Source organism: Adiantum capillus-veneris, chromosome 3, assembly GCF_014529385.1.
Source record: "Adiantum capillus-veneris isolate H3 chromosome 3, ASM1452938v2, whole genome shotgun sequence".
NCBI classification, from domain to species: Eukaryota; Viridiplantae; Streptophyta; class Polypodiopsida; order Polypodiales; family Pteridaceae; genus Adiantum; species Adiantum capillus-veneris.
In genome coordinates this window covers 49,349,331-49,377,142 of record NC_140933.1, presented here as the reverse complement: position 1 = coordinate 49,377,142, position 27,812 = coordinate 49,349,331, and the positions used below count along the sequence as shown (strand labels likewise).

Genomic DNA, 27,812 nt, shown 5'->3' with positions numbered 1-27,812 from the left:
GTGTACCTTTTATATGGGTAGAACCTCAGGAGAGCTCATTTCAGATGTTAAAAAAGATGTTGTTAATAGAACCAATATTACAACCTCCAGATTGGTCATTACCTTTCCATGTATTTATTGATGCATCGGATATGGCTATTGGTGCTGTCCTCATGTAGGAAAAAGTTAGGGGATGGTTCAGACCTCTCTACTACGCTAGTAGGGTGTTAACATCAGCTGAAAGGAATTATGCTGTGACAGAAAGAGAAGCTCTTGGCATGGTATATGGTTTAACCAAATTCAGACATTATTTGCTGAGCAACAGAGTTATTTTTCATGTGGATCATCATGCATTGCTTTACTTGATCAAGAAGCCATTGCTGACTGGAAGATTAGCTAGATGGATGCTAATGTTACAGGAATTTGACTTTGTAATTGTTTATACTCCTGGCAAAGAGTACACCATAGCTGATTATTTAAGTAGAATTGATACTCGTGAGGAACCAACAGGTGTCCAAGATGATCTAACTGATGCTGATTTGTTTGAAGTTCAGAATATTGTTGTAAGGTGCGGAATGAATGTTGTATTTTCTCAAGATTAGTGATCTTTATTGCTCAAGGTTCCTTTTAGTTCTTTAAGGAAAGAGAGAGCTTTCCGTCTTGTAGAGTGTTGTGGTCACGAACAAAGTGAGTGGATATTGTGCGTGCAAGTGAATGAGACTGAGAGAAGGAGAGAGAAGAGATACGACACCCGAGAGGTTGTAAAACCCTCCTCCGAAGGCCCCACTCTCGTCGGCGAGAGTGGTCTACTTTGATTGCACAAAGGTGTACAATGCGTATGCAATGGACTGATGCAACTTGGACTATGCCGATGACGACGATGACTTGATGGCTGAAATCTGAGATCTTCTAATCGCTGAATTCGGGGACTGTTTCGGTGGCTGAAAATGACTGTTTTGGCTGCGTTTTTATGGCTGAAAATGGGGGAACATCTGCAACCATCTTGGGGGCTAATCTGCTATTGTGTATAGGGCTGAAAATGCTGTGGTTTGATGCAGTTTAGGGCTGGAAACAAAAACGCTGGCTGATCTTATCTCTTGCCAAAAACGCCAGGCAAATCTGGGTCAAAGAACCAAAAACGCTGGGCCTTGGGCTGAAATCGCTGAGGATTTGCAAGGGTTCTCTAGCCTTAGTAAATTCTGCTGCTGCTGTTGGTAATGGGGAAAACGCCAAGCACAGGGGAATGATGGCGATAGCTACTGGAGATGAAAAACGCCAAGGGAAGTGGAAGGATGGCGAGGGTCTACTGCTGGGGTTTTTTTTTTTTTTTTTTAACTGCTGAGAAGTTGCCTGTTGAGCGGGAAGCTCCTGCTGCCTCTTCTACCAAAAAGTGCTAACTTGGGTTTGCTTATATATTAACTTAGCAAAATTGCCCTACCTACTTTTGCTGGAAAGTAACTTAAAAATAATAAGTGAAAATAACCAATAAATAGGAAAATAGGCTAAATGCACTGAAAAATTCCCCTAACTGATACTAATGGATTCTGATGGGAATTCCGATGATCATGCTGTGTGCAACCGGAGGATATGCATCTATGCTAAGTGACTGGGCATGCACGGTCTACGAGTAGACTCACAAAAGTGCCAGATCACTGCTAATCTAAATTGATTGGACTGACTGAACCCTGCTGTGGTGTAGCTTGTCCACAGACACATAGGGTTGGGATGTGTCACGTGTCAACTGTCTCTGAATCATGGTATGATCAGATGTTAACATTTTTGACAGATGGTACAATGCCATGGAATTTTCAGGTGACGAGAGGAGGAAGTTTGCTTTAAAAAGTAGACCATTTTTGGTGATAGCAGGAGCATTATACAAGAAAGGGATTGATCAAGTCATTAGAAGGTGTGTTCCAGATTTTGAACAAAAGGCTGTTTTGCAAGAAGCTCATTCAGGAATAGCAGGACATTTTTTCAGGTGATATAACAGGTAAGAAAGTGTTGCAAGCTAGATTGTGGTAGCCCACTGTATTGAAGGATGCACATGAGCATGCTAGAAGTTGTGTGATTTGTCAGAGGTTGGGTCAGCCAAATTTTGGGGAGAGAATGTTTAATCATCCTATATTACCTCTAGAACCTTTTCAAAAGTGGGGAATGGACTTTGTTGGACGTGTCAAGCCTACTACTAGTAAAGAATGTAAATACATTCTGGTGGCCACAGATTATTGTACTAAGTGGGTTGAAGCTGTTGCTCTCAAAGACAATAAAGCTCAAAGTGTAGCCAGATTTCTCTATCATAACAACATGACTAGGTTTGGATGTCGTGTGGAGTTGGTGAGTGATAGAGGAAGCCATTTTCTAAATGAGATGATTGCTTAATTAACAAAAACTCATATGATTATGCTCAAAAAGTCCACAACGTTATCATCGTTAAGCTAATGGATAGGCTGAAAGCACAAATAAGACCTTGGTGAAGATATTGAAGAAAATTGTTCAAGACAACAAGAAGAATTGGGATCAGAAGCTTGATTTAGCATTGTGGTCCTTTAGGACAACTTTTAAGGTCACCACAAGTATGACTCTATTCAAATTGGTGTATGGTCTAGAAGCTGTGGTCCCTATGGAATTTGTGGTTCCAAGCCTTAGAGTAATTGCATAAAAAACGAGTCCAAAATTGTCCATCAGGTACAGGAGCAAATATTTGATGCAATTAGAAGAGGACATGTTGATTAGTTTATATATATTTGAAGTGGTTTAGAGAAGGAGGAAAGCTTGGGTGAGTATGAATGTTAAGTTTAAAGTTTTCCAAGTTGGAGATTGGGTAATGTTGTATAACTCCAGATTAGGGCCACATCCAGGCAAGTTAACTTTTGAGATATATTGGTCCATATAAGATTGTCCAGGATTTGGGATAGGGAACATTCATAGTTGCTGATGTTTTTGGTACCAGAGTTGAGAAACCTGTTAATGGTTTCAAATTAAAGAAATTCCAAGGAAAACCATCCATTTGGAATGGCCATTAGCAGGATTGATTTAACCAACAGAGTTTGCAGCAAGCAGTCTAGGTACAAGGTTTGGAGCTCCTCAATTTCAAAAGGGGATGACCAACAATAGTGTTGAGGTTAATTGTACAATGCACAACAGTTTAATAACAGGACAGAGGGATCAATGTTCAGAGTGGTCAAGTCGGATTTTCGGAATACCTGAAGTTGGAATTATGCTGATCAGATTTTTCTGGGTTTGAATTTTAAGGGAGATTTGAAAATTTACATTGAAATGCGGGATGATTCTTCATTAGGTGAAATCATAGCGTAGCGAGTACTATTAGTCGTGAGTGGAAAGCGAGGTGCGCCATACAAAGGTGTGAGCCATTACCTCTGTCGAACTCTACCTTGCCTTATGTTGTCGCCAGGCTTCTTCAAGTACACACCCACCCTACACATACCTCCAGCCATGGTGAGAGGGAAGTCTACCACTGCCATGCAGCCCGAGTTGGAGCAAGATGAACCACCGAGAAGATTGCGTCGCAAGGGACAAGTGCCGACTATCGACATCAGCAGGCCTGAGGAGGAAGAAGCTTCAGGAGAAGAAGAGGTGGTTGTAGAGACTCCTCTCAGCAGAGCAAAACTGCAGCAGTCCCTGATGGATCCTTTTATGGATTTTAAGGTATCCCTAGACTTGACACTAGAGTCTAATGTGGTATGGTTACAAAACATAGGGTGTCACGTGACACATCCAACCCTATGTGTCCGTGGACAAGCTACAGCATGAGTAGGGTTCAATCAGTCCAGTCAGTCTAGATTTAGAAGTGATCTGGCACTTTTGTGAGTCTATTCGTAGACCATGCATGCCCAGTCACTTAGTGTAGATGCATATCCTCTGGTTGCACACAGCATGATCATAAGCATTCCCATCAGAATCCATCCGAATCCTTCAGGGGAATTTTCCAGTGCATTTAGCCTATTTTACCTATTTTTGACATTTTTCACTTATTGTTTTTTAGTGACTTTTGTTGGAAAGTAGGTAGGGCAAATTGAGTAAGTTTGTATATAAGCAAACCTAGACTAGCACTAAATGGCAGAAGAGGCAGCAGGAGCTCCACGCTCAACAGGCACCTTCTCAGCAGAACCCCCCCCAAGAGACCTAGCGTTTTTGGAGCAGAGCCAATACCTAGCGTTTTCAACACCAGATCAGCCAGCGATTTGCTTTTGCAGATTCCGGTGACAACAGAACCTCAGATCAGCCTAGCGTTTTGCATTTTGCAGAGCAACCGGCGACAACAACAGAATTTCAGCCCTAGCGTTTTTGGTTTGCAGATCAGCCCCGGCGTTTTGCAGATTCACCGTGACGGACTATCAAGAACCATCAGCGTTTTCAGTTTTCAGCCTTTAGACATCGTAGATCAAGTCTTGAACCTCGCAGATCTCACCTTCCCACAACAGTTCCTCGCCGCACGGTCAGTTTTCGCAAGGTTTATAGAAGCAATCGGTGATTGCTTGTGAGTAATGACTCCTAGAAGTACCTCCTTCTGAAGTCGGGTTCTCGTCACTCTGCACTCCTCATCATACCAGCTATTTTGGGGTGTGCTCCCAGAACGTCGTCGCTGCCCAGGCTTAGTGTGTGGGCATGCCTATGCTGTTGCATCCTGTAGTGTCTCTGTCAATACATAAGTGAGACCCTCTAAAGGTCTCCTTGGATCCTCTGTGCATAAGCGTCTCTAGATACCATCTATGTAGATAGAATGAGTCTCTGAAGTAAAAGTGTATCGGGTATGCGTAGGTGTCTGTGCCAGTCGAGCTGTGCTGAATTGGAATGAGATGGTAAAATGAGGAGAGCATGACCTATTGCTATCCCAATAAGCCTGGGCTGACTGTAAAGTCTTGAATAGAGGGTATGAAACTGGGCTGAGCCAAAACATAATCCACTGTGCTGGCCCCATGTCTATGAGGAAAATAAGTGAACCCACTCGACGTTGGAAATCTTTGGAGGCCATTCAAGATGGCCAGTCCATGTACAGTCCCCAAATCTGTCAAATAACCCCCATATCCAGTGTGCTCTTCATCTTGCGAATGTCTCGCCAATTCCATATCATTGATATCCAATTCTCTCAACATTTCCTTTGAGGTATCGTACAAAGCTGTCTGAGACTGGCCCGTCCTGGCATTGAAGTCTCCCAAATGAATTACATCTCCATCCCTAGAGAACTCCTATATGTCCTCATCCAATATCATGTAGGGTGACTCCCCCTTGGTCGATACATAATGAGGTGTGCTGGGGGCAAAATAGCATATTGCAATGTAGAGTGCTCTCACTCTGACGCACATATATCTGGCTTGTTCATCCCTCCGAACATTACAAATGAGGGGTTGCAGCTCCTCCCTGGATAGGACTGCCACACCTCTTGACCCCCGTCCTCTATGCGTTGATCTCTCTTCCTGCCTACAAGTAGTCTCCCAATGGTATGCAGTCACTCTAGGTAATGTGCCACCAAGAGTCTGATGCGTTTCCGAGTAAAAAATAATGTCTCTTCCCTTAAAGCTATCCTCAAATGCGCCTACATCTAGCTTCATTCATCCGTTACAATTCCATGCTGCCATTTTAAGGTTGGTCCTATAGGTCTCTCACCGTCATGCGTTGCGTTTTTCCAACACCACTACTCTCCCTCCCTTGTAGAAAGCAATTTTCCCCGACATCGATTGGTTGGTCCATCCTCAAGCACCCTCTGAGAGAGAGAAGAAAGAAAGAAAGAAAGATATATTAACGTCTCGAAAGAGCCAAAATGGCCCATGAGACAAGAAACTATACATCTGGTAATACATCTCTCGTCTACTGAAACAGAAAAAAGATCTACTCAACATCATAGTGATGTTTGAGTCTACAAAGCTAAAACTAAGCTAAAACTGAGAATATGTACAAATACATGACTGATCCCATCCAAATCTGACCATCAACTTCTATCTCCCTGTCCTCTATCCCAAGATATCCGAGATGGGTAGATCCAGTATAGAGAGGCCGCTGAAAGGTGGCACTCGTCTCCGATGTCGAGCGATGATGCCTCTGATTTGGTGCAAATGGTGGGGTCTAGAGAGAGAGAGAGAGAGAGAGAGAGAGAGAGAGAGAGAGAGAGAGAGAGAGAGAGAGAGAGAGAGAGAGAGAGAGAGAGAGAGAGAGAGAGAGAGAAATAAAGAAAGAAAGAAAGCTTTATTAACGTCTTCGAAAGGCCGAACTCGACCTATGAGACAATATCATATACATGTGTTGATGCTCTAGGCATCGGAAAATAAAAAAAGTGTACAAACTGAAATGAGCCTATACTATGCAAGAGGGTGTGGTAGGGTGGTGCATGTGGTGTACAATGTATAGTGTGGGTCCTCGTGTCGAGGTGTGCTCACGCATCATCAGGCTCAACTAGGGGCTGCAAGGTGATACCACCATGAGATGATAGGGAGGGTATCTAAAAACAAGCAACATATGTAGGGTAGAGAATGTGGCACATCGGTGGTGGCCTGCTCAGGTATCTCTGGAATGCTGGATCTCCTGGTGCTGGTACATGACTCTGCTCTAGATACTGATGGTGTAAGGTTAGTATCCTCGAGATCTCCTCTGGTGACACCCATGTGTCCTGTATCCTGGGAGCCTCGGTCTCCGACGTGCCCTCTGAGACTCTGCCTGGAGAAGGGTAAGCCCTCTACTCTGTGTAGGTAGTGTGGGGGGGTCTGGTCCACCTTGTCGAAAAAACTGTGTGATGGTAGTCTGTGTCCTGCTATCCTGACTTTGGCGTGGCTGTAACAACTGCTCTCGAACCTCTAAAGCCGCAACCAGGAACTGGCCAAACCTCCTCTGCTCTCGGCCTATCATATGCTGCTGTAATGAGTCTCCAATGCCATATCTCTCTCTCAGCTCTGTATATGCTGGGCATCTCATGACAAAATGCTCCTCACTCTCCACCTCCGTCTGGCAAATCCGGCATGTACGCTCCTCTCGTGGTATGCCTCTGGCTCTGCCACTCTCAATCTCTAGCTGATGTGATGACACTCGTAGCTGGCCAATGTTGACCCGAAGTCGGTGTGGCATGTACTCTTGCATGTATGATGGAATCTCAATGAATCCCTGCTCTGAGAACCTCAGAAAATGCTCATAGTAATATAGCATTTTAGGAGGTAGGGTGTCTGTGGGCCTGCGCCATGTCCTCTGAATATATGTATGCCATATCTCCTGTCTGATGACCCTATTCCGCTCAGAGCGTGAGAGGGTATAGGTCGGGGCCTGGGTGTCATACTGGAGTGGTGGTAGTCTATCAATATCAAAACCGTGTTGAGCTAGCCAATCTCTTGTCTGGGCATACCATGAGCTAGTGTCCCCTGCCTGTGCCATCTCTCTAGATGCAATGAAGGCTCTATGAGAGATCCTATCTAGATCCATATCTTTGAATCTGCGAAGAAGGCAAACAGTCTGAAAGAGTGCCTCTACCAACATCGGTGGTGCAGCCAGCTCAGCTCTAATAATGTCGTGTGGAACTGATGGCTTGCTGCGAATCATCCTGGAGATCATAATAATCTGTGGCCTCTCTATCTGTGTCCATACGGAGTCTGCCAGTCCCGGTCCCCAAATGGCCGAGGCATGCATGAGTGCAGGTGTGACCAGTGTGTCAAAGAGCCACCCCTTCGTCCGGGGCTCCTGGAAGTGGGCCTGGTGGCACTGTCTCTCCATCAGAGCTAGTGATGCGTATCCTCTGGTAAGTCTATCTCTGGCTGCCTGTGTCATGGAGAAGGTCCTTGATGCTGCGGTGAATGTAACCCCCAGATATACATATGAGCCTGTCACTTCTATATCCCCTCCAGCTACTGTAAATCTACTCTGTTGGCGAATCTGAGCCGATGTATGAAATATGAGAACCTTGGTCTTGCCAAGGTTCACCGTGAGTCCTCTCTGTGAGCAGAAATCATCCAGGGCCTGCAAATGTAGTTGTAGTCCCTCTGCCGTCTCTGACATCAGGACAATATCATCTGCATATAAGAGTATGTGTACAGTAGTCCCTGCAATATCCACACCCTCTCCACCCCTGTGCAAGATGAAGTCTACAATCTCGTCAATGTATAGACCAAAGAGTGTAGGTGATAGGGGGCAACCTTGTTTCACACCAATGGTGCTCACAAGGGTGTCAGATAATCCACTCGGGCATCTCACTCTGCCAGATACATGCTCATACAATGCATAGATCCCCCATGCCATCTCCTCTCCAATCCCAAGCGCAGCCAGACATCGGAAAAGTCTCTCTCTAGGTACTGTGTCAAATGCTTTGCGGAAGTCAACGAAGCAGCAATATAATCTCCTCTTCCTCACCCGTGTCTGGTCGATCAGACAACGAAGGGTGAAGATATGATCAATAGTAGAGAAAGCTCGGCGGAAGCCTGCCTGTCCTGGTGTCCTCATGCCCTCTCCCTTTGCTAGAGAACTGAGCTCCTCCTCTAAAACCGCGCCATATAGTTTGGTCAGTATAGGACCAATCATGATAGTGCGATATGTGCTAGGATCCATGGCATCCCCAGATTTGTGGATAGGCACGATGGTGTGCGCTGTCCACGACTCTGGGAATCCCTCTGAAAGCGCGCGGTTGAAGAGGTGGGCAATGAGTGGTGCCAATGCATCACAGCCATATATAAGATGCTCTGCCTGTAGGCCTGCCTGATCTCTAGCCCTCCCATGCTGTAGGTGGGATATAGCTTTCTTCACCATGTGGGTGGTGAAGAAAGTAGATGATGTGGGTCGGGTAGCCGATGGCGTAGGTATGGGTGGCTGTCCTGGGATCTCGTATAAGCTTTCGGCATATCTGTGCCATGCCGCTGGGTCCTGAATAGGAGTGGATGGCCTGGGAGGTCTGATCCGACGCCATGCCTCAGCACTGTTCTTGCTCATGAGTAAATGATAGATGTCCCAATACTGGTGCTCCTCCCACTCCCGTCTTTTACGACGGGTAAGTGTCTGCATCTTGCGCTGAGCCTGGCGATGTGTAATCTCCCCTCTGATCTCCAGTATATGTAGGTGTCTGTGTAGATCTCGACATTTGTCGTCGTACCACCTGTTTTGTGGCATAGTGCCAGTGCGTGGAGGGTGTGTGTGTATGCGATGTGGGAAACTTTGAGTGGCTGACTCGTGTAAGATGGATGTAATGTGTGTGGTGAGTGTGTCCATAGGGGCTGTGGGGTCTAAGTGTATAAGGTGCTCATGCAGGTGATGTATATAAACAGGAGTGAGCTCATGAGTGAAAGAAATGGTAGTGTAAGTGTGAGGGGGGGAGGCGGGGGGGTCGGCAAGCTGTGTAGCAAAAAGGGAGAATGTGAGATAAGTATGATCCGCCCCTATCGGTGTGCGTGCAACGTTGAAGGAGTGTATAAGCTCTGCTGTCTGGGTAGAGCTCAACAGATAGTCTACTGTGCTCTCTCCGCCACTGTGTACGACCTAGTCTCTATTCTTGCAAACCCTAAATCTGTGCGAGTCCCCCTTCCTTTGCTTCTGCTGCGAGGGCGTGCTGCATAGTCGTTGGTCTGCTGCTGGTCGACGCACCCTATTTGGGCCTGGTGGTGAGAGCTGCTTTGCTGTTGTTCGGGTTGCAAAATGCGTGCTGGTACCTCGTGTGTGGTGAGCGTAGAGAAGCTGGAGAAGAGAGCGTATCATGAGGTGGAGAACTCATGAGAGAGAGAGAGAGAGAGGGGGGGGGGGGGGGGAGGGGGAGGTGATGATGATGATGATGATTTTTTATTGTCCTCGGAAGGCCAAAATATGACCTATGCGACCCGGCCAATAGTCGCCATCCTCTCGGGAGGGAGGGAAAGGGGGGGGGGGGGGGGAGCTATGAGTCGATGGCTATTCAGGTCCAGCACATTTTCTTACATAGTGCTAGATTAAGATCTCATTGGGTTTTGTAGACTAACCTGAGCCAGCAGTGACACGTTTATTTGGCACATGGTCACAATCACCGGTGTAGAGTGCATGTGAAACTTATGAGAAATTCCCTCGCATCAGTGAGCTGCAGGCTCTGAGACTGATGCCCCTTCTTTAAGTGGTTGGGATGCTCAAGATAGCACCACCTCATGGAATAGGTGCACAAGCAGGGACATACTAGCTCATGCCAGATATTGAGCGGACAAGCATACAGCGGCACCCAAGGAAGTGAAAGTTCAATTTTCTAACCTACAACTATGTAAATCTGGAAAACTAAGTGTGTTCCAAGAAAAGCACCACAAATTCTTTTTGCTATCATGCCTACTGAGGGTATTGTCACTACAGAATGTATTTTAAGCAACTATATGAGTACTGCTGGCATCGACCTCCTCAATTTCAGACTCCCTTTTTTTCACAAATGAACCATGTTTCAGAGCTATTAAGGACGTTTATCTAAAATTCCTTCAGTTATGGTTTGGTCCAGTTGTTGGAATGAATCTAAGACGGAAGCATGTAGATAATCCTTCCTCAATTGATCAACAGCCCACTAGGAAAAGGAAATCGGTAACCCCTTGTTTTCAAAATTTTGATGCCAATGACCAAGAAATAAATTTTGGCGAAGGAGAAATAATGCCAGAAGTGCAGGTGTGTATGCTTTTAACATTTGCATTCGGATGTGCATTTCCTGTTCTAGACATCACATATGCATAGCTTAGCATTTTTTGTGTATTGGGAAGTTCATTAAAAGCATTTTAAGTTGTGTTTGCTTGGTTTATCATCAGTACATCTTGACAGAGAGAAACTTTCTCTAGTTTGGATGTAGCACATTGGATTATCCGTTTAACTCATAACATGAACTTGCTCCAGCTTGGAGAAATCATACAGATCAAGTCTGTGACAAGTTTACCCTTAGAGAAAGAAGGTAGTTTGCATTTTACTCATAAATGTTAATTCTGATGCACACTGTCAGTCAATTACAATTTTTTCTCTTGTCTATAGAAGAGTTTCAGAAACAGGTGTCTCAAGATGATGTCACTGGGATGGATGTTGATGATGAAAAGCTAATGACAGATGTCCAAAGATCCATGAATGAGAAAATGACAGGAAGAAATGATCAAGAAAATATTTGTAAGGCTTCACGATAAAGAATATGTTTGTAAAACAATGGACATATGCCTCAAACATTGTTTCTAATAAAAAACGGTTTAAATGTCGTTAGCTGATTCTACAAGCTCGAGTTCATGTCGTCAAGATGGGGTCAAGAGACGAACTAATGCCTAGGAATTGAGGATGGATGATAATTGAGACTAAGTTCACGTGGTTTTTGGGTTTCTACAATTCTACGCCTGATATGAATTTACTTGAGTCATCAATGCCTCTGCTTGATTGGGTTTATTCTCAGGAAGCATAGTGGCCAGACAGAGAGTACTATGATGGCTGGGAGCATATGGAGGGATGGCTGGTCATGATGACATCACATATGATATAGGCAAAGGCCTTCATTCTGCATGAGATTATTAGAGCAGAGATGGATGCGGTGGAGGACATATCAGTAGCTCCTGATTTTGGGGGCAAGCCAGTCAAGTGGCTATTCGAGACATTGTGAGATCCTTCTACTTCAGACTTTCCACCAGATTGGCTTGATGTAGCTACTATGAGATGGTCTAGATGATGCAGATATGCCTTGATTCCTTGGTGGCAAAGATCAGACAACCTCTTACAGTCCCTTTTACAACCAAAGTGGAAGGAGGCCATGCAAGTAAAGCTTGATTCCATTGAGAGGTATTCCGAGTAATACATGGGAGTGGGTTCCACAACCACCAAAGCGGAAGGTCATTTGTCTATAGTTACAGGGAATGGCCATTTTCAGGTGGCCGTTCCCCGTTCCCAATCTAGCTTCCCGTTCCGTGTTTCAAACGTGAGTGTTCGAAACAGGGAATGGCATTTCCTACCGGTTGCTGTTTCCCATTCCCCATTCCGATTTTCCGTCCGGGTAACTATCTTTGTGTCAAGTGGGTCTACAAGACGAAGTACAAATCAGATGGGTCTTTGGATGAGCACAAAGCATGCCTCGTTGCCAAGGGCTTTTTTGAAAGATTGGGAGTGAACCATGACGAGACCTTTGCACCGACTATAAGGTGGCAACTATTTGGACAATATTTGCTCGAACAGCCCATCATCGATAGCCCATGCTTGAGATGGATGTGAAGTCGGGCTTTGACTTAGAGGAGGAGATGTAGGATTCTTAGTTCCAGGATCGAGCAACAAAGTTTACAAGTTGCGGAAGGCTCTTTATGGCCTGAAGCAAGCTCCTCGAGCATGGTATCAGAAGATTGATTCTTTTTGTAACTATGTTAGACTTTGTAAATAATTAATTTATTTACGAGAAAAGAATTATCTAATTAGTTGTGTGCACATCAGAATAGATCTAGCAGTTATGGGGCCTCAGGTGGACCCAAGTTTGGGCCAGAGCACCTCAGGGAGACCCTAGCAGAAAATGCCCTGAAGCCCTATTGATTGGGAAGATAGTAGCCTCAGATTTCAGGCTCAGACAATTACGCGCGTCAGTGCAAGCACAGGAATGAGATGGGGTCCTTAGAACAACAATATCCTAAGGCCTAAATTATTTTTACGGCCTTAGGATAAGTCAATTACGTTTCCGGAACGGGGCCCTCGGAAAAGCGGAACGGGAATGGGGGCCTGAACGATAAGCTTAAAATATGCTCAAATTAGGTTGGATTTAACCTATATGTTAGTAGAGAGGGGCCCGCTCTGGCCATTCCCTATTACACTGTGTGGCCATCTACCATGCATGCATTGCCAATGTGTCAACGTGCCATACATGAACTGCATGTATGTTTGAAAATGGCTACAACTTCTTCATACTCCTCTTCTTGATGGCTATCGGTGAACTTGGAGTTCTCCATAGCTACTGAAAATGGCCATAAATCTGGATCAGATTGCCACACAAAAGAGCAATCAGCTAGGCTTGGTACCACTGTAACCGGCAGGGGCTATTGCCCAAGTGGTGGAAGAGAGCACACATAAATTTCAGCATAAGGAACAGAGTGAAAGAGAGTTTTCAGCTCAAAGATGAGCGATAGAGATTGGAGGTCACAACTCCTACCATTACACAGTAGAGAAAGAGAGAATTCAGCCCATAGACAGTGTAGAAGAGATGGAGATGATGAGGTAGAATATGTGTGAGAGAGAGAGAGAGAGAGAGAGAGAGAGAGAGAGAGAGAGAGAGAGAGAGAGAGAGAGAGAGAGAGAGAGAGAGAGAGAGAGAGAAATGAAATGTTATATTAACGTCTTCAAAAGGCCAAAGTGACCTATGAGACCAGAAAGTTACAATGCGGTGTATCTGATACAAAGTTAGATTAACAAAATAAATTAAACTAGGATAACAAAATATAAATATTGCGGGATCCTAAACTAAGCAGTACAATGTGAAGACAATATGGGAGGGGAGTAGAGATCCATCTTCATCTGCACTCTGGACGACGAAAGAGTATGGCTTGAATCCTTTGCCGTAGCCTCCTTCGAAATTGTGTAGCTCCTCTCCTCCCTCGGGGTTGTCTAGATCTCCCTAGCTCCAATGCTCGGTCTATGAGAATGCCAGTAGTGCGGGTAGACCTCTCCACCGTCGCTGGTTGCTCCTCTGTTTGTTCTTCTGGGTGTACAGTATCTAGTGTAAAGAAATTTGTGATCTGTCTCTGGGGATGTCTCTCTTCACCTCTCCTCAGTAAGGTTCCACTATGCTTGTGTAACTCAAGTAGATAAAGCCCAAGACATCTTTGATCCTCGTAACTCATGACCCTAGATAGAGGCCCAAAACCTTCTCTGAATAGACAGTGAAAACGACCTCGTATCTCATAGTATACTGTGCAATGACATATGTAATGTATTTTTGTCTCTGGCTCTAGATGGCATAAGCGGCATATTCTGTTATTTGCCGGTGTCCCTCTGAATCTGCCAATCTCAATCTCGAGCTGATGTGAGGACGTGCGTATCTGGCCAATGGCACAACGCAAACCATGCGAAAGATGTAGCTAGGTCGAATCACAAACCCATCCCTCGTGAGGTGGAGAAGATTCTCTCTATAGAAAGCCATCTTTGTGCCCAACTCTTGTAACGGCTCTATCCATGTCCTTCTTGTGTCTAGCTGGATCAAATCCTGACGGATGAGTCTATTAATCTCTACCCGTGTCACAGACCTCAAGGGTGCCTGAAGAGAGTATTGAAAAGGAGGCAACCTATCCATGGTGAAACCATGTGTCTGAAACCATGATGTCATCTGAGCATACCAGCATGATGTGTCCCCATTAAAAGCTAATTGTCTGGAGGACTCTAGAGCCACCCTGGCATATCTGTCTCTGGTAGTATCCCATAGACTGTGTACAAAGGAGACTGATCTTGTGAGCGCCTCAATCTCCATAGGGGGGGGCAACTAATTCCGCTCGAATGATATCATGCGGTACAGAAACCTTGGCTCTAATCAGCCGAGAGATCATAGATACCAGGGGCTTCTCCATACGCCTCCACCCATCCTGGCCTATAGAAGGTCCCCAAACTTGCACCCCATATAACATAGTAGAGGCTACCAAAGTATCAAAGAGCCATAACTTTGTCCTAGGTTCCTGGAATTGAACTTGTGAACACATCCTCTCCATTCCTCCCAGAGCCGCACCGGCTCTAGTTAGTCTAGTCTCTGCTGCTCTTCTCAAAGAAAATCTTGGCCCCGTGAAGACTTACCCAGGTAAGTGTATGCATCTGTATACTCCACAATCTCCTGACCATATTTGAAAGTAGGTAATGATCTCCTGACCCATTGCGGTGTGGTGTTAAACACTATAACCTCTGTTTTACCTAGGTTTACACCCAGGCCACTATCCTCTGCAAAACTGCGTAGTGCGTCCAGATGTCGTTGCATACCTTCTGGTGAGTCAGATATCAGTACAATATCATCAGCATAAAGCAACAATGGGATCCACGTCCCTGCCAGCTGGGCACCCCTGTCACCCTTTCTGTCAATGTAATCAAACACCTCATCCACATACATACCGAATAGAGTAGGAGACAATGGGCAATCTTGTTTCACTCCAATAGTAGAGTGAACTAAATCAGATACCCATTTTGGAGTGCATACATGTCCCACCACTGATTTGTACAAAGCCATTATCCCCCAAATTACCTCTATGGGCACCCCCATCTCTTGCAGTCTGCGCATCAATCGAGCCCTTGGTACCATGTCAAATGCTTTGCGAAAATCCACAAAGCTACAATAGATCCGTCTCCCATGTGCTCTGCCCTCCTCAATGATGGCCCTGAGTGTCAGAATATGATCAAGAGTGGAGAAACCCCTCCTGAAGCCGGCCTGACCCTTTCCTCGTACACCCTCGCCCTCTGCCCAGCTACTCAGGTGTTGCTCCAGAATAGATGCATATAGTTGTGCCAATGTGTGTCCAACCATAATAGTGCGGTAATTCCTAGGCTCTGTAGGGTCACCAGCCTTGAAGATGGGCACAATATTAGACAACCTCCAGGTCTCAGGTAATCCCTCACACATGGCACGATTGAACAACACTGCGAGAACCTCCATCAGCATATCCTTGGTATGTATAAAGTGCTCCGCTACTAGACCGTCATGATCATATGCCTTCCCGGTCCGCATCCTATCGATGGCCCTTCGTACCATCTCAGGCGTAAAGAAAGTGCTCGTAGTTGGGCAAGGCTTGGTAGGGTCTGGAAGGGGTTCCTGTCCCGGAACCGTATATAATGATGTCGCATATTGGCCCCACACATCAGGTGAAGTAATCACTGGGGGAGGAGAGTGCTCATGGAAGAGTCGCCATGCCTCTCCGGAGTTCCTACTCAAGAACATCTGATATAAGTCTCGCTCCATCTGAGCTAGGTAAGCTCGCTTCTTCCGTCGCACAAGGCGTCGGAAAGCAATCCGAGACTGTTTGTAAGTGATGACTCCTAACAGAAGATCCCTCTGAAGCTGTGCCCTCATCTCTATGCATTCCTCATCATACCAACTAGAGAGAGAGAGAGAGAGAGAGAGAGAGAGAGAGAGAGAGAGAGAGAGAGAGAGAGAGAGAGAGAGAGAGAGAGAGAGAGAGAGAGAGAGAGAGAGAGAGAGAGAGAGAGAGAGAGAATGAAATGAAATGAAATGTTATATTAACGTCTTCACAAGGCCAGAATGACCTATGAGACCAAACTGATACAAAAGTGGTGAATCTGTTACAATGTCTGGGTACCTTAGTACTAAAGTACTAAGTGTGAAAAGTGTGAAAGTGTGAAAGTAAATGTGAAAAACTAAATACAAAGTATTAAATAAACTTCTTAGGAGCATTCTGGGTGTCTGGCTAGAATGCTTCTAATCCTTTGTTGTAGTCTCCTCCGGTGAAGTGTGCTTCTGCATCTTGGTCGTGGTCGTCTCGATTTCCTAAGCTCAATCGCTCTGTCAATTAGAGTGCCTTTGGTATGAATGTGGGTACTCCTTTGTGTTGGCTGTTGGCCTCTTGCTTCCCCTTCCACTCTTGCTTCTCTCGATCCAAAGAAATCTGTGATCTGCCTCTGAGGTTGTAGTGCTCTTTGTCTCCTCATTAGATTATCCCTGTGCCGATGTAGTTGCAGTAGGTACAAGCCTAAGCATCTTTGATCTTGGTATTGCATGATTCTATCTAGAGGTCCAAAGCCTTCTTTAAAGAGGCAATGAAAACGCCCACGTATCTCATAGTATACTGTGCAGTGGCATATATAGTGTAATTTTGTCTCCGGCTCCATTCCGCATAACTTGCAAATTTTGCTCTCAGGTGGGATTCCCCTAAATCTGCCAAATTCAATTTCCAATTGGTGTGAGGATGTACGAATCTGACCAATAGCACATCTCAAACCATGAGATAGGTGGGTATCCATGTAACTCGGGCGAATCACAAATCCATCTTCAGATAGTTGTAGGAAGTTTTCTTTGTAGTCGGCCATCTTCGTGCCCAATTCTTGTGTAGGGTCTACCCATGTCCTCTTAGTATCCAACTGTATAAGATCCTGTCGGATGATTTTATTAATCTCCGTTCGTGTAATTGCCAGTGATGGAGCCTCAAGAGAGTATTGGAAGGGGGGTAATCTTTCCATACTGAACCCGTGTCTCTGAAACCACGAGGACAGTTGCGCATACCAGCATGATGTATCCCCTTTCATTGCCAATTGTCGAGAGGATTTGAGGGCCAGTCTAGTATATCGGCCATTATTTGTATCCCACAAACCATGTATAAAGGACACTGATCTGGTAAGAGCTTCAATTTCTATTGGAGGGGCAGCTAGTTCCGCTCGGGTAATTGCGTGTGGTACGGAGGCCTTGGCTCTAATCATTCGGGAAATCATAGATACCAAAGGTCTCTCCATTGACTTCCAATTATCCTGGTCCACAGATGGTCCCCAAATCTGGACCCCATAAAGCATAGCCGAAGCCACCACAGTATCAAAGAGCCAAAGTTTTGTTCGTGGTTCTTGAAACTGCACTTGTGAACACATCCTCTCCAACCCTCCCAGGGCCGCAGAGGCTCTGGATAATCTAGCATCCGCTGCTTTCTTAAGAGTAAACTTCGGTCCTGCAAATACCACCCCAAGGTATGTGTATGCATCTGTGTACTCTACTGTATTCTGGCCATATGCAAATGTAGGTGCCGATCTCCTAACCCACTGCAGTGTGGTTTTAAACACCATAACTTTGGTTTTACCCAAGTTTACTGACAATCCACTGTCCTTCGCGAATTTATGTAATGCATCTAGCTGCCTCTGCATTCCATATGGTGATTCTGCTATCGATACAATATCATCTGCATACAACAACAAAGGGATCCATGACCCTGCAAGTTGAGCCCTTCTGTCACCCTCTCTATCAATGTAATCTGATACCTCATCTATGTACATACCAAATAAAGTAGGGGACAGTGGGCATCCCTGCTTTACTCCAACGGTGGAATGAACAATGTCGGAATCCCCTTCTGGAGTACGTACATAACCAATTATTGACCCGTATAAGGCCATGATCCCCTAAATAATCTCTTTGGGGACCCCTAACTCTTGCATCCTGCGCATCAATCTGGCCCTTGGTACTGTATCAAAAGCTTTCCGAAAATCCACAAAGCAACAATACATCCTTCTCCCATTTGCTCTTCCTTCCTCAATAATGGCTCTGAGCGTAAGAATATGATCTAAAGTGGAATAACCCCTTCTGAATCCAGCTTGTCCTGTTGCTCTTATGCCCTCATTCTTTGCCCATCTACTCAATTTTTGTTCAATAATGGATGCGTACAATCGGGTCAAAGTGTGACCTACCATAATGGTACGGTAGTTCCTGGGTATCATAGGATCCCTTGACTTGAAAATAGGTACGATAGTAGATAATTTCCAAGATTCAGGTAATCCTTCACACATGACCCGATTAAACAGACGAGCAAGGACTTCTGAAAGTAGATCCCTGGCATGGATCAGATGTTCTGCTACTAAACCATCATGATCATATGCTCTTATTGTCTTCATCTTATCAATGGCTTTTTCCACCATTTCCGTAGTAAAGAAAGTGCTAGTAGCAGGGCATGGCTCTAGCGGATCTGGTAATGGAGGCTGTCCAGATACCATATATAATGATGTTACATATTGACCCCAGATCTCAGGAGAAGTAATCGTCCGAGGCGGTGAGTGCTCTTGAAATAAGTGCCATGCCTCATGTGAGTCCTGACTCAAGAAGAGCTGATATAAATCCTTCTCCAGTTTGGCTAAAAATGCCCTTTTCTTGCGACGTACTATACGCCGAAGAGCAATCCGAGACTGCTTATATGTGATGATCCCAAGTGTAAGCTCTTTCTGGACCTGGGTTCTCGTCTCTCTGCATTCCTCGTCATACCAACTGTTTTGAGGCATGTTCCCAGCTCTTTCTGGACCTGGGTTCTCGTCTCTCTGCATTCCTCGTCATACCAACTGTTTTGAGGCATGTTCCCAGCTCCTCTCTTCTGATTAGGTTGAGTATGTGGGTATGTCTCTTGTGCTGCTCCATGTAGTATCTCTGTTAACTGAGAAGTAATCTCCTCTACAGTATATACTTGCTCGGCTGCCCACATCCTATTAGAGATCTTTTCCACATAGACTGAATCAGTTTCTGGCGTGAAAGTATATCTTGTGTGTGTCTTCTTCCTTTGTACTTGAGAGGCATTGTATTGGAAGGAGATTGATAAGGTCAAGAGAGCATGATCCACTGCAATCCCAACCGGTTTGGATCCCACCTTAAAGCCCTTGATACTAGAAATAAAGCTTGGTGAAGTCATGACATAATCCACTATACTGGCCCCATGCCTGTGCGGGAAGCATGTGAATCCCCCGGATAACGGGAAATTCTCTAGACCATTAAGTATGGCCAAACCATGTATAGTTGCCATCTCCATGAGATGTCTCCCATATTCAGTGTGTTCTTTATCCTGTGAGTTTCTAGTAAGCCCCCTCTGTGATAAGTCCACTTCTCTGAGCATTTCCTCTGAAGTATCATAGAATATTGCTTGAGAGTTGGCCGTTCTGGTTAAAGTCTCCTAAGAGAACGATGTCTCCATCTCTAGAGAACTCCCATATATCATTATTCAATATGGAGAAAGGGGATTGTCCTTTAGGTGAGGAGTAGACTGAGGTACTTGGAGGGAAGTAGCATATAGCGATATATAGAAATCTACCTGTCTCGGCTCTCATTCTCACCCACATATACCTTGCTTGCTCAACTTTCCTGATAATCTGTAGTAGTGGTTTCAGCTCCTCTTTAAATAAGACTGCTACTCCTCCTGAACCCCGGCTACCCTGTAGAGATCTCTTGTCTGGTCGACCAGCTGTTTCCCATAAATAACCCTTCACATGTGGCATACGCTGTCCCGGTATCTGGTGTGTCTCTGAGTAGAAAATTATGTCTCTGTCCCTAAAGCTGTCTTCAAAGGCACCTACATCTAGTCTATATGATCCATTACAATTCCACGCCGCTATCCGGAGCGTCGCCCCATAGGTCTCGCACCGTCACGCTGAGCGCTTTTCCAGAACCACTACTTTCCCTCCTCTATAAAAGGCGATTTTCCCCTTTTCTCTTGCTGCCCTGATTTCTGGCATCAACTCTTGCATGTGTGCCACTTGTGCCAATGTAAGGTCATCTCCCAGGAAAATACCGGTTTTCTTAAGAGTTGGCCTCTTTTTTAGAAATTCTTTCCTTATTTCTATATTCGGGAATCGGAGAATAAGTGCCCTATCCTTTACATTTCCCTTCTCATCGATTCCTTTCTTGCCCACTCTCCATGCACTTGTGTGAGTAGGCTCTGTGATGCCCATGCGTCGTAGCAGTTCCTTCACTTCTTCATCTACATTCTCTTTGTCTTTGACTCCTGTGACCCGCACATGCAGAGCCCGAGTCTTCCTTTTTTGCTCTTCCTCAATGGTCATATTAATGATGGTAGAAGTAGGTGTGGTCTCGAGCATCTGGGCCTTCCCTTTCTTCGCATCCTCAATCCATTTCTCTGCTTCATCAACCTTTTCTTGTGTCTTCACAAGATGTTCCGCCCATGAAGATGCCGTTTTCGATTTTTGTTCATCTCCTTCCCGTAGAGCTTTCATCTGATCCTTCATGTCCTCGAGCTCCTTCAGCACCGAAGGTTGGTCGTCTCCCTTCTCCTTAGTTGCAGATTTGCAAGCCGCAAGTTCTCCTTTTAGCTCCGCGATTATTGCATCCTTTTCCCCCATGTGTTTTTCCATATTTGTTCTCCATGCTTCAAAACTTGCTACTACCTCATCGAGTTTCTTTTGCATAACGCATTCTGTTACATTTACTTCGGCCTTGATTAGGTTTCGTAATTCCCTTTTCAAGATCTGAATCTCCTCATTCTGTATCCCCCGGATCTCTCTCCTTAGTTCTCTCATCATGTCTCCATACATGGAGTTCCTGTAGCTCTTAGCGCTCGGGTGCATTTCTTTCCTGATGTCATCTCTCATGTAATTTAGCTCTGATTTGAGCATCATCTGGACCTTCTCCATCATTAGTTCATCATGTATCTTGGACATTTTCCCCACTCGTAATGATCCTGGTGATAGTACATTATCTCTGTTTCTCTGCTTAAATGTAGCTGTTGTTTTTTTTGGGGTGGTGTAGCTATCTACACCCGGCCCTTCCCCTTCGGTAGGCGGATCCATCGAACCCGAGCCCCAAATGTGGGGTAGGGTACTAGGGAGAATAGGGCAAACTTAAAAGATTTTATCTTAAGGCTTAAAAATTTTCTCTAAATTTGAACATAAGGCTGGGACTTCCTACGCGTAGGTGAAGGGCGGGGGGGGGGGGGGGGGGGGGGGGGGGCGCGTATGCTGGGACTTGCTACGCGTAGTGTTGCTGGGACATGCTACGCGTAGGACTTCTCTTGCCTTATCGTGAGAATCTTGCAGCCACGCCTGTGGAACCCTAGCCACCGCGAGCACTGCAGCCCTACGCAGCGCCTAATCAACACCCACGTAGCGCCTGTTGACCCCCTGGTTCGCGTTGTTCGCCTGCTGATCCCAGTCGTACCTAGTGCTGCCCTGTTCGTGACAGCGCGACCTCGCTACTGGCTGACCTGCTCAACCCTGCGCGTCGTCACCCCTGGTGCCTTGTCATGCCACTGCTCAGCCCCGTGCTCAGACACATCGCGTCGCAGAGAGAGAGAGAGAGAGAGAGAGAGAGAGAGAGAGAGAGAGAGAGAGAGAGAGAGAGAGAGAGAGAGAGAGAGAGAGAGAGAGAGAGAGAGAGAGAGAGAGAGAGAGAGAGAGAGAGAGAGAGAGAGAGAGAGAGAGAGAGAGAGAGAAGAAGAAGAAGAAGAAGAAGAAGAAGAAGAAGGAAAGAAAGAAAGAAAGAAAGATAAACGTCTCGAAAGAGCCAAAATGGCCCATGAGACAAGAAACTATACATCTGGTAATACATCTCTCGTCTACTGAAACAGAAAAAAGATCTACTCAACATCATAGTGATGTTTGAGTCTACAAAGCTAAAACTAAGCTAAAACTGAGAATATGTACAATACATGACTGATCCCATCCAAATCTGACCGTCAACTTCTCTCTCCCTGTCCTCTATCCCAAGATATCCGAGATGGGTAGATCCAGTATAGAGAGGCCGTTGAAAGGTGGCTCTCGTCTCCGATGTCGAGCGATGATGCCTCTGATTTGGTGCAAATGGCGGGGTCAGGGTCGAGGCCCGGATGGTCGAGGACGGCGAGTACGACCCTGTGCAGTGGCCTGATCAAGACGGACTCCTCTAGGCCTCGATGGACGTGGTCCTGGGGGTGTGGTTGTATCCATAGACGGAGTCTGCGTCCCAAGGTCCTCTCCCTCTCTACTGAAGAAGTCACGCATAGTGCGTTGTCGATCTGTTGGTGGAGAACTGTCTTGTAATAGTTTGTCCCTGTGCCTCCTCAGCTCTAGTAAAAAGAGTCCGAGGCATCTCTGGTCCTCATAATCCATCACCCGACGTAATGGTCCAAAGCCCTCTCTGAAAAGGCAATGGTATCTCCCCCTGATCTCGTAATAGACTGTGCAGCGGCAAATGTAATGCTCCTCAGATTCCACCTCTTGGTGGCATAGCTGACATGTCCTATCTGTCCGGGCCATCTGCATGTATCTGCCTGTCTCGATGCGTAGGTGATGGGAGGAGGTACGAATCTGTCCAATGGCACTGTGCAACCCATGTGAGAGATGTACATCCATGTATGTTGGCCGAATCACAAAACCCTCCAACGAAACATGCAAGAAGTGGTCCCTGTAATGGGCCATCTTCGTGCCTAATGGCTCTGGAGGTCGCTGCCAGGTCCTTTCTGTCTCCAACTGCACAATATATGATCTGATCACCCGGTTGCGCTCGGTGTGTGTAAGCTGGAGGTGCGGGCAGTCCAAGCTATACTGGAAGGGTGGAAGTGCATCCATCTGTAGTGCATGTCTCCCAAACCATGTCTGCATCTGTGCATACCAACAATCATGAACCCCATCTTTTGCTAACTGTCTGGAGGAATCTAGTGCCAATCTCGAATATCTCTCTGGGGGGAGTTCCCATATGCGATGTAGGCCTGTAACACTCTGAAATATGGCCTCTGTCACTATGGAGGATGCTTCCATCTCAGCTTTGACAATAGCATGTGGTATTGATGCCTTGCACCGGATCATCTGTGCAATCATCGTAATTAGTGGTCTCTCCATACGCCTCCACTCCTCTGTACTGAGGCTAGGCCCCCACACCATGGATCCATACAACAATGCCGGGGTGACCAACGAATCGAACAACCAAAGCTTCGTGCGCGGCTCCTGAAACTGTACATGAGCACATTGCCTCTCAAGCCTCCCCAACGCTGCGAAGCCCCTGTCCAACCTAGCATCTGCTGCTTGCTTCAATGAGAAGCGCGGGCCTGTAAAAGTCACTCCTAAGTATACATAAGACCGTACCTGCTCCACCATCTCCCCTCTAAATGTGAACTGATGCTCTGCTTGAGTGACCCATGCCTGTGTGGTGTTGAACACCATAACCTTGGTTTTCCCAAGGTTCACTGTCAAGTCCCTATCTGCACAAAATCTCTGGAGAGCATCCAACTGTCTCTGTAGCCCCTTTGGAGAGTCCGAAATCAATACCACATCGTCTGCATACAAAAGAAGTGGTATCATCACCCCTGCCAGGCTGGATCCTGCATCACCATATGTATCCACATACTTTGAGAGCTCATCGATGTAAATCCCAAAGAGAGTGGGAGACAGTGGGCATCCCTGTTTCACCCCAATGGTACTTTCAATAGCATCTGAAAGTCCACCTGGGGCCCTCACCCTCCCAGTCACCGACTCATACAATGCATAAATCCCCCATCGGATAGCCTCTGGAACTCCTATATCCTGTAGCCTCTGCATCAAACGAAATCTCGGGACAGAATCAAATGCCTTGCGGAAGTCCACAAAGCAACAATATAGTCTCCTCCTGTCTCCTTGTGCCCGCCGCTCCTCTATCAATGCTCGAAGAGTCAGTATGTGATCCATAGTGGAGAACCCTCGCCGAAAACCAGCCTGTCCTCTAGCTCTGTGGCCATGTCTCTCTTCCCAGACACTGAGCTCTCTCTCTACGATAGATAATGCCCAATCATAATGGTCCTATAGTTGCCCTGTACCATCGGATCCCCACTTTTGAAAAGTGGGACTATGGTATTGGCCGTCCAACTGGTTGGAAAGCCCTCACAAACCGCCCTGTTAAACATGTGTGCCAAAAGGGGGGCCAGTTCCCTACATGCATAGATGAAGTGCTCACCCACTAGCCCATCCTGATCTTGGGCTCTCCCATGCTGTAATCTGCTGATGGTCTCTGCTATAAAGAAGTCGCTCATGTGCGGTCTAATGTCCCCTGGCTGTGGAATGGGGGGCTGTCCTGGGATATCATATAGTGCCTCTGCATACGCTCTCCATGCCTCTGGGGTTGTAATGGGGTTACCCTGCTGTCTCTCCTGAAACATCCTCCATGCTCTCTTGTTGTCCTGACTCAAGAACAATTGGTATATCTCGTCCTCTAGGCGTATCAGGTAGGCCCTCTTCTTCCGCCGAATAAGACGGCGGAAGATCATCTGTGCATGCTTATGGCTACATGCCCCACAAGCCTCCTCTCTCTGAAGCCTCTTCCGGGTCTCCCGGCACTCATCATCATACCAACTGTTGCACGGAGCAGTGCAACGCGGAGGGGTTGCTGATGCCACTCTACATGGGAAGGCCAATCCCGCTGATGCATGTAACACATGTGCCATACCTTGGGTGAGCTCATCCAATGTGCGATGCGGATCCAATACATACAGCCTATCCAACACTGTGGCCCCATATATATATATATATATATATATATATATATATATATATATATATATATATATGTATGTATATATATATATATATATATATATATATATATATATATATATATATATATATATATATATGTATATATATATATATATATATATATAGAGAGAGAGAGAGAGAGAGAGAGAGAGAGAGAGAGAGAGGGGAAGGATAGTGTGTCGTGCTCTCTACAGTGGGTGCTCCTTAGTGCAATGTGCGTGACATCTCACTTGAAACAGAATGAAAACAAAGGAAACAATAGATAACAGCTGATCAACACAGAGACACGGCAGCAGACCATAACATATGGACTCGACTATCTCAACGAACCGATACAGACTCTGGTGTGGCAACACACTCAGCTCCAGCCCAGAACTCAAGTCTCACAGGTACAATGGGATGTCGAGGCTCAGATGTGTAGGGATAGTGTAGACATGCTGTGTGTATAGACTCGCTACTCTAGACGATGACGTTGGACCATATATGAAGAAGATGATCGTGATGACCCAACAACTACTACTCATATGTCCCACCATAAAGAGCCACCAACGGCTCATAAATGTCAGCCATCTAAGTCTATCTCCAAACTGAGTGGTGGTGATGACATGGCCACAATGTCCAGTAGACCACCGTCCATATCCCTGCCACGTGCCACTGCCTAGCCTAGAGAGTCCGTCCAGTGTGAACTAGACCAGACCAACTCTACTAACTGTGTGTCCTGTGAAAGTGACACTGTAGCTTGCTACAGGTTGCCCGCCACAAGACCGCTCACCGTCTCGCTGAGAGGATCAGTGAAACTAGAGAGAATGGTGAAACACCAAAAAAAACACACAGTATACTCTGACTGAAGAGGGTGATGTTTGGAGAAGATTTTGAGTTCCCAGGAAGAAGTACGAATGAAGCAATGTCGATATTTGCAAGATATACTGATGAAGTAATGACCCGAGCACAATGAGGTAAGCTGACCAGAAAGTAGAAACAGAAGACTGAAGACTGCCAAGATTAACAAAGCCCACAAAGCACCCGAAGTGGAGGAATTTGCAGCTAGTTGCAGTTGGCTAGACGGGAAGGAGTAGGTAGGGGAGGGGAGAGGAGATAGGCCCGAGATTCTACTGATCCAGAAGAGCTGAAAGTGTACATGATTAATGTAATGCGAATTGTCGAATCAATCTAACCTCTTTGATTTAGCATTTGTGCGAGCTATCACTCAGAGCAGCAAAAGATTGCCCACAATCTGGCCACCCAAAAGATACTCCCAACAATAGCTAGACTTACCACAAGCATCCAATAGAAGGAAATCCACCTAGGGATAACTGAACCTGCTTGCCCGGAGAAGTAATACACAGAGAGGTGCTAGGGGAGGGAGGGAGGGGTGGGCAAGGGCGAGGGTAGGTGAGGGCGAGGCCAAGTGGGTAAGGGGGGGGACGAGTTGGGGAGGGGGAGGGGCGAGTTTTGAGTTGGGGAGGGGGAGGGTAGGATAGGGTTGAGGGGATAAGGGTAGATAGGGGCGAGGAGGGAGCAGACAACTATAATGAGCAGGGAATTCATCAAGCAGGACGGGCTCTATGAAGGGAGTTCGCTAGACACAGAGGATAGCTTTGTTCTGTTTGGAGAAGCAGACACCAATGGGGCTGATGTTTGAGGGGGGGTGAACTCTTGTAGAGGAGATTTCCTCCAGCTTCTATGATTCTTCATAGGCTCATCAAATTCAATGGCTTCCACCAAGGGCGCATCAGGAGTAGCTTCTATGACCTTCAACCTTTGAGCTGGCTCATTAGGTTTAGTTACTGTGGAAACATTGGAAGAGAGTGTACCTCCAGGCAAGGAATGAATAGAGACTCCATAACAAAGGCATAGATTTGGTAGCGTCCAACCACTCTAGCAGATCTTCGTATGATCCTTCAGGTGTAGTAGGCTGTTCTTGTTCAGGGTTGGTTTCCATTGACAAAGAAACTTGCTACACAACAAGATCCATGCCTCCTTCTAAGCGAATGGGTTGCATCGGGGGGCCTGCAGTATGTATCCACATGGCGTGTGTTAGTGTGTCGCAGCCATGGTCTACCGATGAGCAAGGGAAATCCGCCCTCCATTTGTGGAAGACGAACCACAACAAAATCCAAACTAAAAGTGAAATCTTGTATCTGTAGAGGCACCTTTTCCACTATGCCCACAGGGTATACTGTCCTCTGGTCGGCCAATGTTACTGTGAAGGAGGCAGGTTTAGTAGGCTACAAGCCTAAAGCCATCATAGTGAACTTAGGCATCATGTTGATGCTAGATCCACCATCCACAATTACTCCTGAAAATTGCTGCCCCAAGACGGACACGGTGAGATGAGGGCTTCTATAATCAGTGAGGGGAGCAGCGTGATGGGATATCATATAGGACTCGGATGGTTGCACTGGGAGATGCCCGCCACTAGGACCTGCTCCGGGGTAAAGTGATTGAATAACTGTAAGGGTGCCACTTCGAAAACTCGCATTTAGCCGCAGCATGTCATAGAGCGACACTTGTTGAAAAGTGTTCTTCAAGATTGTCTTTGCTGTAGGCTTTTCTTTTTCTACCAGTGGTTTCTCTGGTACCTTGATCTTCTGTAGATCAGAAACTGCTCCGAAGAAAGCTTCATCAATATCGGAGAGCAAAGATTTCGATTCTTGCTTGTCATTGGGTGATGGCTTGTCAGCAGCCGAAGACAGGGTATCCATTGATGGGAGAATGTGTGGGGCAGTTGAACGTGTTGGAATACTAAGACCGAGAGCGGCTCTCTGAGCTCGAGTGGGGACACCCGATGGCTCCTCTACCAACTGCAGCTTATTTTGAGGGGTAACCACGTGGGTAGAAGGGGGCGGCTGAGGAACGGTGCTAATTGCTATCAGATTGAGCTTGGGAAAGGTAAACTCATTCTGGCTTTGACTTGGGTTCAAAGCCATGGATGCACGAATTTTAGGGCAATGCTTACTGTAGTGATCCTTCGTTTCAGG

The 27,812-nt window shown here is 46.1% G+C and overlaps 2 protein-coding genes across 2 annotated transcripts; one reads left to right on the top strand and one right to left on the bottom strand.

Annotated features, from left to right (window-relative positions):
• The first annotated feature begins 3,459 nt into the window (after positions 1–3,459).
• Positions 3,460–11,133, top strand: LOC147460887 (uncharacterized). Its single transcript, XM_086499780.1, has 5 exons — positions 3,460–3,645; positions 6,457–6,658; positions 10,406–10,566; positions 10,789–10,843; positions 10,921–11,133. The coding sequence occupies exons 1-5, from the start codon at positions 3,460–3,462 to the stop codon at positions 11,064–11,066; spliced, it is 750 nt and encodes a 249-aa protein (XP_086355906.1). The 3' UTR covers positions 11,067–11,133.
• LOC147460888 (uncharacterized) lies at positions 6,668–8,409 on the bottom strand. The gene is made up of 2 exons (XM_086509647.1): positions 6,705–8,409; positions 6,668–6,672 (listed from the first exon to the last, which is right to left on the bottom strand). Exons 1-2 carry the CDS (start codon positions 8,209–8,211, stop codon positions 6,668–6,670), a joined length of 1,512 nt encoding a protein of 503 aa, XP_086365773.1. The 5' UTR covers positions 8,212–8,409.
• Positions 11,134–27,812: the final 16,679 nt, after the last annotated feature.